The sequence below is a fragment of the Gossypium hirsutum genome, chromosome D10, assembly GCF_007990345.1.
Source record: "Gossypium hirsutum isolate 1008001.06 chromosome D10, Gossypium_hirsutum_v2.1, whole genome shotgun sequence".
In the NCBI taxonomy this organism is placed as follows: Eukaryota; Viridiplantae; Streptophyta; class Magnoliopsida; order Malvales; family Malvaceae; genus Gossypium; species Gossypium hirsutum.
The window spans coordinates 55,910,136-55,922,769 of record NC_053446.1 but is presented as its reverse complement, the minus strand read 5'-3'; the positions used below and the strand labels follow the sequence as shown (position 1 = coordinate 55,922,769).

Sequence of the window (12,634 nt, the reverse complement as noted above, 5' to 3'; positions counted from 1 at the left end):
TCAAAATCCATAAATCGAACCATTGAAATCATGAAAAGAAGAATCAGTGAATTTTAAATTGAAAGTATAGTATTGGACGATCAAGTAATTGAACCGAGAAACAGTTAATTATAATAAATAACTAAACTTTAAATGTACAATCACTAGCAAGTTTTAAATTAGAAATGTCAGAGGATTGAATTAGCAATTGAACCAAGGGTCAAATGTACAACATGGATAGTCGAGTTCGATTACTCATCAACTTATTTTCTAATTAAAAGAGTTAATTATATATTATAACCATCTAATTAAGTTAATTAAATTTAATTAATTCCTTAACCTAACTATAAATAGCAAGTTAGTGGGAGAGAGATGAAAGCCACTGTAATGGCCCAATATTGCCAGGCCCAATAGATAATAAAAAACCAAATACCACAATTCATTAAACAGTCCAAATTACAAACAATTTCACCAAACCCAATTTGCCTAGACTCTAGCCCAAACCTAAACCTAATTCTAAACCCAGCAAACCACTTAGCCCAACAAGCCCAAACCCAATTAAAGCCCAAACTAAACTACCCGAATCCCAGAAACCCTTAGGGTTTCTAAAATGCTTTCGCGCCTCAGCAGCAGCAGCTTTCTGCTCTCGCGCCGTAGCAGAGTCAGATCCCCGCGCGTGCTACGCCTTCGCGCCAGGTCCACGCGCGCCTTCTCCAGCTGTACTTGCAACCGATTCACACAAACAAGCAACAAATAATAGCAGCGAAATAACAAAAAAGAAGAACGGATTGGGTTTTTGTTTTTCTGTTTTTATTATTTTTATTTTCTTCTGTAAACCTGGCTATAAAAGAGCCATTAGAAATATTGTAAAAGGGGTTACACACATTGAATACAAAAAAAAGCATTATAAAAAAGAGACGAACAACAGTTTTTAAGGAGGTGATTTCAAATTTTATTTTATCTTATTTTTATTTTATTTTATTTTCTTTCCTCTTTCGCTTCATTTTGGTGCACTAGATAAAATCAAGGCGAGAAGATAAAGGCCTGAGAGTCACCTGTTGCTTGAATGCTGTTTACTCCGTCGTAATCGGAGTCGAATGAGCATTCAAGGAGCCTCTGAACGGCTGAGGGCATGAAGTGGCGCAAAGTGCTTAGGTTTTTTTTAGTTTTCTTTTGTTTTCAAATAGCAGATTAGATTTAGATTAGGTTTTTATTATTTTTATGTTAATTATTGATACGACGCCGTTTAGAGGTTGCGGCCTGCGCAGTGACCTAACCCGGGGAGGATCCGCGTGTTTCGTGAGGATGGGTTATTTGCGCACGTGGTCCTTCCGCGTTTCTAGCGCACTTAAATCCAGTCCTTTTTTTCTTTTTAAATTTAACCTCTCAATTTTCTTTTGTTTCATTTTAGTCCAATGCAACGCTACGTTTTGATAGGGCGGGAATATTTCTGCTTAGTCCTCCATGTTATTCGAGTATTGCACATTGGCCCTTATTTTGTTTTATTTACGATTATTTCCCGATTAATTTCGTTTTAGTTGCAATTTAATCTTTTTTGTGTTATTTTTTTCTATTTAATTAGTTTAATGTTTCCACCATTATTATCATTATTATTATTATTATTATTATTATTTTACTTAATCTTATTATAAATATCCTTTTATTTTATTATATGATATTATTTTATGTTTTTATGTATTATTACTTATTTTCATAAATGTTTTATTATATACATTTTATATTATCTTAGTATAACTTATATATATATTAACTTCATATGTGTAAAAATATACGTTTAGCTTCAAAATTTTTCATAATAATATCTCATGTTTTTCCATATATATATAATATTGAATTGAATTTAGTATACATATGTATATATAATGATACGTTATTAATTTCAAATTGTAAATTTTACTTATTTTTATGCACAAATATTTTATTCCTTTTAAATTTGCTATTCTATCTTAATTACTTTAACTTATATATATTATTATTTACATTAAGATTTTTTTTACTTATAAATCAAAACATATATCAATTTTAAAAATTATTCACCTTTATTTTCTTACAAATTTTTGCTTTAGAATTTACTTAAACATTTTATTTTTAGTTCCACTATTAAATTGTTTGAAATTTTTATATTAATTATTTTTTAAATTTTGTGTATATATATATATTTTGAATCCTGAATTCATTTTTATTTTATTTTGTGAATACATTTTATTTCCCTTTTTAGATTAATAATTCTTGAATGTTAATGTTGATATTTACATGTGATGTGAAATTATTGTATTTATGCATATGGTATTTGTTTTTTGGTATTCATTTATTATTAGTGTTTATTAACTTATATTGTGGTTTATAAATTATCACCTTGTGTCGTGCATTGTTATTCCATTGTGCTTTATTCGTTCAAAAAGTCATGTCTAATATGGTTTAATATCAAAACCGATTTATTCAAAAACTTTCAAGATAATGCAAAGTTCGATATTTAGAATCTTCGAAAGAATTGAGCCCTAACGTATTGAGTTCCAATTTTCCTCATTGAATCTAAATAATCGAAGATTTTCTTTAATCAAAACACATAAATAAAAGCTCATTCTCGGGAATTCGATACGCCGTGTCCTAATGTATTGGACATGACATGTTGATTCCTCGAGATGAGAATTTTTAAAATAATAATAAAGGCAATATTCGATATTTAGGAATTTTGTGAAATCGAGCCCTAACTTACTGGATTTTGATTTTCTCATTTGACCCAAATGATCAGATATCCTTCTAAAAAATGCATAGGTTTTAAAAGTTAGGAGATAAACTTAATTTTGGTGATTTAAAATGTTGTACTCTAACTTACTGAGTGTGACAATTTATCTCTTTGAAATAAATGAGGCTTATCATACAATTCATTTTATTCAAATTTTCTTTTCAAAGGATCGTATTTTAAAATCTTTTCAAATTCTCGACACTAAGAATTAAACAATCAATTCGGCACCAATTTTGGGCATTACGAGGGTGCTAACCCTTCCTCGTGTGTAACCGACTCCCGAACCTATTTTCTCAAAATTCGTAGACCTAAAATTGTTTTAAGGTGTACCGATCACGCCTCAATAAAGGATCGGTGGTGACTCCAACTCCCATTTTATTTTCAAAAGTCGATAACCATTTTTCAAAATAAAAAAAATGGTTTCGACAGCCATCATCTAAATCTTCCCTTAGTTTTTGTCGTTCCATACAATAAAAAAAGAAACTTAATTTAATTAATTCCAAATTTGGTAGTTTAACTTTTAAATAATGTAATTGTTCAAGATACTATAGATTACATTTTCATTTGAGAGTAACAAGTTTTATCACGAAAAATTACTTTGAAAAATGTAGTATTAATAAGAAAGTTAAGCTTTGAATACCCAGAAACACGCACTAGTTTATAGACAAAATCAACTTATTACAAGCTAATATTGAACTTTTAGGTTTTTGTTAATTTACTGTTAAGTATGACTCCTATTTGTAGTCAAATTAGAAAAATAATCTTTTAGTTAAACTCTGTTTATTTATTTCAGTCAAACACTGATTAGTTTAGATTATTTTATTATTATTTGACATATGAATTTAGCCTATAAATAGGCTCTTTTACAACCTTAAGAAATACACCCATTAGATTAGAACTCATAACACATTCAGAGAATTTTGTGTTTACGTTTTTTTGGGTTCTTTGTTTTTCGAGTTTTCGGGGTTTAGTTTTATCTCCATCTTTTGTACTCTTCATTCTTTTGCCATTATAATAAAATTATCTTTGCTCGTGGTTTTTTATCCTCTTTGGAGGAATTTTTCCACGTTAAATTTGTGTGTTCATCTTCTCAATTTCTTCTACTATTTTTACTTGTTCGTTGCTTAATCGGGACGATCCCTAACAAGTGGTATCAGAGCTAGTTCAAAGATCAGCCCATTCAGATATGGCAACAACAATGTTTGAAATTGAAAAGTTCGATGGTGAGACAAATTTCAATCTGTGGCAAGTTCGGATGATGGCAATTCTAGTTCAATCCGGTTTGAAAAAGGTTGTTACCGGGAAAAAGCCTGAGAATCTAAATAAAACAGAATGGGAAGAGCTTGATGAAAAGGCCTTATCTGCAATCCAGTTGTGCCTCGCGAATACGGTATTGCAGGAGCTATTGATGGAGAAGACCTCATCCGCCTTGTGGAAAAGGTTAGAAACTCTTTATGCGACTAAGTCTTTGGCTAACCGTTTAGTGTTGAAACAACGTCTATTTACGTTTCGCATGAACGAATGTGAGCTTCTTAGAGATCACATGAGTCAATTCATTACTCTTTTAAATGATTTAAAGAATGTTGAGGTTCATATTGATGATGAAGATCAAGCTATGCTATTATTGTGCTCTTTACCCCCTTCATACAAGTCTTTCAGGGAAACCCTGATTTATGGCAGAGACAAACTCTCGTTCGAAGATGTGAAGGGTCATTTGTTGAGTAGAGACAAACTCGACAATGAGCTTCATTTGGATAGCAAGACAGATAGGCAAGCTTCCGTTTTGATAGCATCAAAGAAACGAGACAAAAGGTGTCGCTATTGTAAAAAGTTAGGTTACGTCAAAGCAGATTGTTATAAACTGCGAAATAAAAGAGCTGCTGAGAGTAACGAGGAAGATGCAGCTGATGCTAATTTGGCCGATGAAAGCGGTGATGATTTCTTGTTAGTGTCAACGAGTGATAACTCCAAGCTCACGTCCGAGTGGATCCTAGATTCGGGATGTTCTTTCCACATGTGTCCCAATAGAGAATGGTTCTCTACATACAGTTCGGTTGAAGGTGGAGTTGTGCGCATGGGAAACGATTCATCTAGTAAGGTAATTGGTATTGGTACTATTAAAATTAGGATACACGATGGGACGATTAGGACACTCTCAGATGTCAGGTATGTACCTGATTTATGAAAGAATCTCATCTCATTGAGTATTTTAGACTCGAAAGGATGCAGAATCAACATCGAGTCGAGCGGCATTAAAGTATCTCGTGGAGCTCTCGTTTTGTTCAAAGGTAAAAGAACTGGCAGTCTTTATATTCTGGAAGGTTCTACAGTGACCGGTGAAATCGGACGTCCCTCGTCCGTTACAGAGTCTAAGTCAACTCGTTTGGAGCGGAGGCAACTTGGTCATAGGAGGGAAAAATGTATGACCGTTTCGTTGAAAAGAGGTTCTCTTTTGGATGCAGGTTTTGAAAAGTTAGGGCACTGTGTTCGTGAAAATCAGACCCGGGTTAGTTTTGATTTGGCAGTGTACAAGTCGAAGGCTAGAAGTCTTCCAGTTTCTAAGCACATATTCGACTCAGTTAATTCCCTGCATAGTTCAAGATAGGCTCGTGGCGGGCTTTGGCAAAGATGGCGTTGTAGAAATATGAGTCAAGGTGGAGATTTGTTAAGTATGACTCCTATTTTAGTCAAATTAGAAAAATAATCTTTTAGTTAAACTCTGTTTATTTATTTCAGTCAAACACTGATTAGTTTAGATTATTTTATTATTATTTGACATATGAATTTAGCCTATAAATAGGCTCTTTTACAACCTTAAGAAATGCACCCATTAGATTAGAACTCATAACACATTCAGAGAATTTTGTATTTACGTTTTTTCGGGTTCTTTGTTTTTCGAGTTTTCGGGGTTTAGTTTTATCTCCATCTTTTGTACTCTTCATTCTTTTGCCATTATAATAAAATTATCTTTGCCCGTGGTTTTTTATCCTCTTTGGAGGAGTTTTTCCACGTTAAATTTGTGTGTTTATCTTCTCAATTTCTTCTACTATTTTTACTTGTTCGTTGCTTAATCGGGACGATCCCTAACATTTACAATGGCTTCTTCTTCTTCGTTGAACTCTTTAGAGGATAGGGCCACCAAAAAAATTCGTATGCGTAGCAATGATGTGGGGGAGGAAGATCTCCTTATGGCGGTGGACGAAATTGGGATTTCTATTGGTATTAAAAAGCCTGCTAACTTAGGAGTTTCTTTCAAAGACATGTTGCTTGGTGCTTCGAGTGATACAGAAAAGAATATGATCGAACAAGATAATGATGACTTACAACTTCTTGATGGAGATGTTACCACGGGAACAGAGGATGGTTTACCCTCAATTCGTTTCTTTGATAAGGTTCATCAAATCTTATATCAAGGTACGTTTCATACGGTTGTGGTTAAACTTTTGGAAAGGAAAATAGGTTTCCAAACACTCTCGAACAAAATCTATCACCTTCGGAAACCAACTATCCCCTTAAAATTATGGACTTGGAAAATGATTATTTCATGGTGAAGTTCCAAGAGGAATTGGATTATACTTGGACCCTCATTGCAGGACCTTGGATTGTTTTTGGACAGTATTTAACGGCTCAGCCATGGACAGAATCCTTCTCCACTTCCCAACCATTCCCTCCAAAGTGATTGTTTGGATTTGACTTCCGGGAATTCTTGGTTTTATGTATCGACAGAGTGTTTTAAAGAGCATCGAGGAGACGATTGGGCATGCGATAAAATTGAATGTTAACACTGGTAGTACGCAAAAGGGTCGTTTTGTTCGTATGACAATTTTGCTTGACCTTAACAAGCCATTGGTTTTCATTCAACATGTTGAATCATTCCAATATTTGTTTTTCTTGTGGACATTTTGGTCACTTCAAAGATTCTTGCTCCTCCGTTTCCAACCGTGTTCCAGTGTTGGGGGAAATGAACCAAGAAAATCCGATTTTGTATGAGAACAAGAACGACTCGGATATGTTTAGGCCATGGATGATGGTTAATCAAGAGAATAATAGACTTGACCGAAAATCAACACTTGGACTGGAAGAAAGGAAAGTAACAGGATCAGTGAGATCTCACTTTTAACATTCTCCATGATTTGATGGATGGGAACCAAGCAATTAATGGGGAATCTAATCCCACTGATTCAGCAAAGTTGAAAGGTAAAGGGGTTGCCATTTATAAGAACCCCTTAGGTGAAGAAGGGCCAACTCCCAGGGATAGTGATGAACAGATTCAGGATTTTGGGGTTCCACGATCGCTTGTAGAAGAAATTGCTATGGGTCAAGGGCTGGATCAAGAAAAATGGATAAGGCGTTAGGCCTGGTAGACCCAAACGTTGTTGGTTCCTCCAAAACGGTTAATGGGGCTTCCAAGCAAAATGCCAAAGTTTCTACTGGATCTCAAAAACATGAGAGTTATGGGCATTTTAGGATGGGTTCCAGGCCTGGTGGTTCTAAATATTCCCTATAGGCTATCTCTCTCATTTCTATCGAATTGAACCCAACTTCTTATTTGTGTATCGAAGGCGACGTTAATTATAAAGAAACCCCTGTTCGCATTTCACATGATAATTCCAATAGGGAATTAAATTTGTTAACCCAAGGCACTTCACGCAATTCAGTAGAAAAATCTAATGTGCCTACCTTAAATCCAGAATTTCATTTAGTGATTAAATTTGTAGAAAATCATGATCCCAATTCTCATTCTACTGGTATGAATTCGTCTGCTTCCTTTTCTTTTTCAAAAATTGGAAACCTTAAAATTTTTAAGAACGGGTCTCACAATATATAGGATAAAGACAGCAAATTCAAGGTGAAGGTAGTCGGTCGTGATTCTGTTGCTGAAGTTATGACGAAATTCGTTGATAGGACCAGTTCAAAAGGCTTGATTGCAAAGGAAAATAACTTTCAAGGGGTACCTCCTGGTTCTAATGAGATGACTACCTTAGATGTTTAAGGTGGATTTGTTGATGTTTGTCTTTCACTTTATGGTTTGTCAGATGTTACCAAGTATTTTTGTATGAAATTGTCAAGGGTATACATCGCCTAAGTTTGTTAACGTGGTTAGAGATTACTTTGCTGAATTTAATGTTGATGTTGCGACATTTCTTGAAACTTGAGTCAGCGGTTCGAAGGTTGATAGAATCATTTCTAAAATTGGTTTGGATTGTTCTCACAAAATTGAAACTAGAGGCTATGTTGGGGGTTTATGGATTTGTTGGAGAAATACTGTTCAGATCCAAACTATTCTTAATGATCCACGGTTTATTCTTTGTTGTACGAGAAAACAAGGGGGATCCAAAAGTGTTTTAGGTACCAATTGGATCATATTGCTCAATCCATTTCCAAGCCATGGGTTTTGTTGGGGGACTTCAATTCAGTGTTGTCTCCAGATGAAAAGAGGGTGGTCGTCCTATTTTTTCTGGGTGCAAGTTATCTCAGGTATTTATCCTTAGTAATAGTTTGATGGATCTTGCCTTTAAAGGTCTAGAGTTCATGTGGAAAAGAGGGGTTATCTTTGAAAGATTAGACCGAGCAATTAGTAATAGTGAATGGAGTCAACTTTATTCAAATGATTTTTTCTTCCATCTTCCTCATTTCAAATCTGATTACAGACCAATTTCCTTATCTTTTTCTAGTCTCAGTCAAGTTGTTCAATCGAGACCTTTCCGATTTCTTGCATCTTGGATTTCTCATTCGAATTTTAACAATTTCGTCTGTGATATTTGGAGACATGATACTGATATTATAGTTAATCTCACTTCTCTTACCACAAACCTTAAAAAGTGGAATTTTGATGTTTTCAGGCACATTATCAGAAGAAAACGGTCGATTGCCCATCGTATTGGTAAAGTTCAAGTTGTTTTAGATTGTAGATGTTCCGGGTACCTTATAAATATTGAATCAAAGTTACGTTTAGAATATGAAAATATTCTTGATGAAGAAGAATTACCCTGGAAACAAAAATCGAGGATGGATTGGGTCCATTTTGGGGATTGTAATACAAAGCTTTTCCACAATAAAGCTCTTATAAGGCGGAATTTTGATAAAATTTCTGCCTTGAAAATTAGGGATAACTAGTGTTATGATAATGAGAGTTTGCATGATAAAGCTATTCGTTTCTTCTCTTCTTTCTTTTACTTGGATGATTTGTCATGTGTTGCTTTCCCTTTATGTTGTCACTTTCCGTATGTCGACTCTAGCACTATGGAATCTTTAACCTTGACCGTTAGTGTAGAGGAAGTTAGAAGTGCTTTGTTTAGCATGGGTCCATTAAAAGCTCCTAGCCCTGATGGTTTTCACGCTCTTTTCTACCAAAGTCAGTGGGATACAGTCGAGTCCGATGTTTATTCTTGGGTTCATTATGTTTTTTTTTTTGGTAAGATTCCCATCTCTTCTGTTAATAGTACGCTCTTGGTTCTCATACTGAAAATTAAAAATCTTGTTTCTTTCTCCCATTTTCGACCAATAAGTCTTTGCAACGTCTTGTATAAGGTTGTCACAAAAATCATTTTCGATCAGTTCAGACACATTCTTCCATCCTTCATTGCTCATAATCAAGTTAGTGTCATGGCAAGAAGACACATTATGGACAATATTACCACTGGTTAGTAAATTATACATTTCATGCGGACTAAGAAAGGGAAGAAATCGTGGATGGCTATAAAAGTGGATTTAGAAAAAGTGTAACACCCATATCCCAAAAGGAAAACAAGATGTTACCGGTCAAATTGGACAGTTAATAATGATTTGCATTCAATCATCATTTCACTACTTTATATTGTAGATCATTATTTATGTTAACAGAAATAGTATTTAAGATTTTGTTTTATTTAAAAAACATTTTTTATAAATTTTGTTACATTAATTTAATGACAAACATTATTATGTTTATATTATACTGAAATTATTTTTTACTATATTTAAATTTTTATGCAAACTCTCTCAAATATGTCCATTATCTACTTCTCAATTTATTTACTTCCAAATTTTAAAGTCAAAAAATATTAAATTTAGTGATAAAATATATTCTACTCTCAAAAAAAATGAAAAATGAGATTATATAAAGAAACAAAGGCAAACCTATTTGAACAATAAAACAAAAGAGTTTAATAATAATAATAATAATAAAATATGAAGTTCCTAATTTGCAAGAGAGGAAAAGGAAACAAACTTCCAAGAAGTAAATTCAAAGGATTTAACACTCAACCGCTGTCACACGTCAGCAATAATTTGATTCAGCATCATTTTTATTAGGTACGCCGACAAGGGGTCCACCATGGATTTGTTATACAATATATAATTTTATATATAAATAAAAATATTCTTTATTTTTATAATTTTACAATTGAAGCCATAAATATATTTGTAAAAAATAAATAGAATAATTGAAATACAAACAATAGATAATATTTGTAAAATATAAATATAAATTAGAAATTTAGGGGTAAGTCATTTATTTATTTGTGGAAGAAAGGCAAACTCAGGTAGCTGAGCATTATAATTGAACCAGAGCCTACTACCTACCATTCCTACCCATCCTTACTACACATTCAAATTAAACAACAAAAATTACTTTCCTATGATCTATCTTTATTTATTTTAATGTTTGATCAAGTAATCCACAAATAATTTGCCGAAAAAGAAACTAGTGAATCATAAATGCCAGGAAGGTTTTTTATTATTAATAAAACTAGTGAATCATTTACCTAAAAATCAAGCTTTTTTCTGCTTGGTTGGTGGTGGAAGTGGCAAAGAAACCATGAATCTGAAAACCCAAGCACCCAAAGTTGCCCCAAACAAAGCACCGATCCAATAAACATAATAAAGTTCCCATGAATTATGTCGATTATTAACATATGCCCATCCAAATGCACTTGCAGGATTCATGGGAGCTCCCGTGAATCTGGAGCCCGTTAGAACCAAAATCGCCGTCGCTAAAGACACCAACCATTGCTTAACCCACCCGTTCTTTGGACCCTTAAACATTATCAGCAGCAGTGCAAGGCTTCGTCCGAATGTGAACAGTCCTTCCGCGACGGCTCCCGTGTGTAAGTCCACTTTCAGGGAAGGTCCAGTCAGGGTGTTGCTGTATTCCGCAGGAATCAAACCCAGAGCTGCCTTGACGCCTGCGACTCCACCGGCGGCTTGAGCTGGGAATCTGACGGCCATGGAGAGGATGGAGTCGTTTTTCTTGAGACCCGCAACGTGGAAAGTCATGGAAGCGGCGGGATTGAAGCTTGCGCCGCCGAAAACGTTGCCGATAAAGCTGAAAATCATGACTAAAATACTGACTAGGAGCGTCGAGACCATGAGAGTCGCCAAAGGCAACGTTTGGGCGCCGAGGAAACCGACGATTTTGAAGGTGAAAATCTTTAAGAGCGGCATGGAAAATACCCACATCGAGGTTAACAAGGCGTCTCCAATGGCTATCGTAATGATTCCCATGGCTGCTGATACTGAGCTCTGTTTTGGCCTGGAGAAAGCCTCTGAATGGGAATCTTCAGCCTACCTTTCTTTTCCTGCTCTTCAAATTTATTTGTTTATTTTTTATGGTTTTTTATTAAAATATAGTTGTTTTTTTCTCAGAGAAGGGATTTGTTTTAATTTTTGAGTTTTGTGAAAGAAAAAAAATAAATGTTGGAAGACACTTTTTTATTATGACTTAGGCTTGTTTCCAAAATAATCTGAGTTTAATATAACTGTCAATTCTTAAAAGATTTTAACAAAAACATAATTATAATCTAAAACTTCTAAGGTTTAAAAATAATATACAATATATAATTTGAAATTAATTAATAATAACATATTAAAATAAAAAATAGATTTAAATGTATGTGAAACCAATTTTAAACTCATAAATACATCAAGCTAAGAATACTAAATGAATACATCAATCTTAAGTTTGTGTCGAATTAATATGTGACAATAACTCAATTAACAACATTATTAAAATATATATATATAATATTTATGGAGTTAATAAAATGAGCATAATAAAATTAATTTTTTTGTAAAAATCAAAATAAAATTTTACTTGAATGGTAAATTTAATGTTTACCAATTATATTGGCGTGGTTCAAATATCAAAAGATTCAATTTTTTTTGTTTTTTTAAATGAAAATTTAAAGTACTCATAAATAATATATCTTATTTTAAATACGAAATGAGATTTTTTTATTTTTTTTAATCTAATTAATGCTTGACTGACTGTACCATCAACTCATTCAAGATTTAAATAATAGTATAAATAAATATATTTCACTCTATCAAAATTTATGTATATACCATAAAATTTTAATATCATAAATTTATTTGCCTATCGTAAATGGAAGTCGACTCGACTTCTATTCTATAAATACCTAATCCATATCTCTTTTCTTCCCACTCAAAATCGCTTCAAAATGAAATTGGTATTTTGAACTTTCTTTTATCGGGAAAAAACTGATTGCTTCACTGTTATAATTTGATAGTTAATTTTTAGATCACATGTTATAATTTGATATGCTCAATATTTTTAATTTTTGAATTAGTTGTGTGTACAATTTACATGTATCCAATCATTAAGATTAACGTGCATCTATAATACAATAAACTATATCCCAAACTAACATGAGTTTTATATCTGTATTGTCGAAACCATTCTTTCGTAAAACGAGGTTGACTGAGATTTTGAAAATGAAAAAAAACGAATATGAGAGTCCCCACCAATCATTTTTTATGAGGTGTGATCGGGTCACCTCGAAAAGTGGTTGTTTTTTAATAAATGGTTTGATTTTATTAAAACAACGATTTTGGTCTACGAAATTTAAAAAAACGGGTTTGGGAGTTGATTACGTACGAGGAAGAATT

At 33.3% G+C, this 12,634-nt stretch overlaps 1 protein-coding gene and 1 long non-coding RNA gene across 2 annotated transcripts; both read right to left on the bottom strand.

The window, feature by feature from the left end:
- Positions 1 to 394: 394 nt before the first annotated feature.
- On the bottom strand, positions 395 to 1,511 carry LOC107915949 (uncharacterized). Its single transcript, XR_001689325.2, has 2 exons — positions 1,035 to 1,511; positions 395 to 696 (listed from the first exon to the last, which is right to left on the bottom strand). It is a non-coding gene; the product is annotated as an uncharacterized lncRNA (long non-coding RNA).
- An 8,923-nt stretch (positions 1,512 to 10,434) lies between these two features.
- Positions 10,435 to 11,461, bottom strand: LOC121222477 (aquaporin SIP1-1). The gene has a single exon (XM_041103338.1). The coding sequence runs from the start codon at positions 11,228 to 11,230 to the stop codon at positions 10,499 to 10,501; it is 732 nt and encodes a 243-aa protein (XP_040959272.1). The 5' UTR covers positions 11,231 to 11,461; the 3' UTR covers positions 10,435 to 10,498.
- Positions 11,462 to 12,634: the final 1,173 nt, after the last annotated feature.

Coding starts and splice junctions, on each gene's coding strand:
- LOC121222477 (XM_041103338.1), bottom strand. CDS start 11,230: ATGGGAATCATTACGATAGCCATTGGAGACGCCTTGTTAACCTCGATG.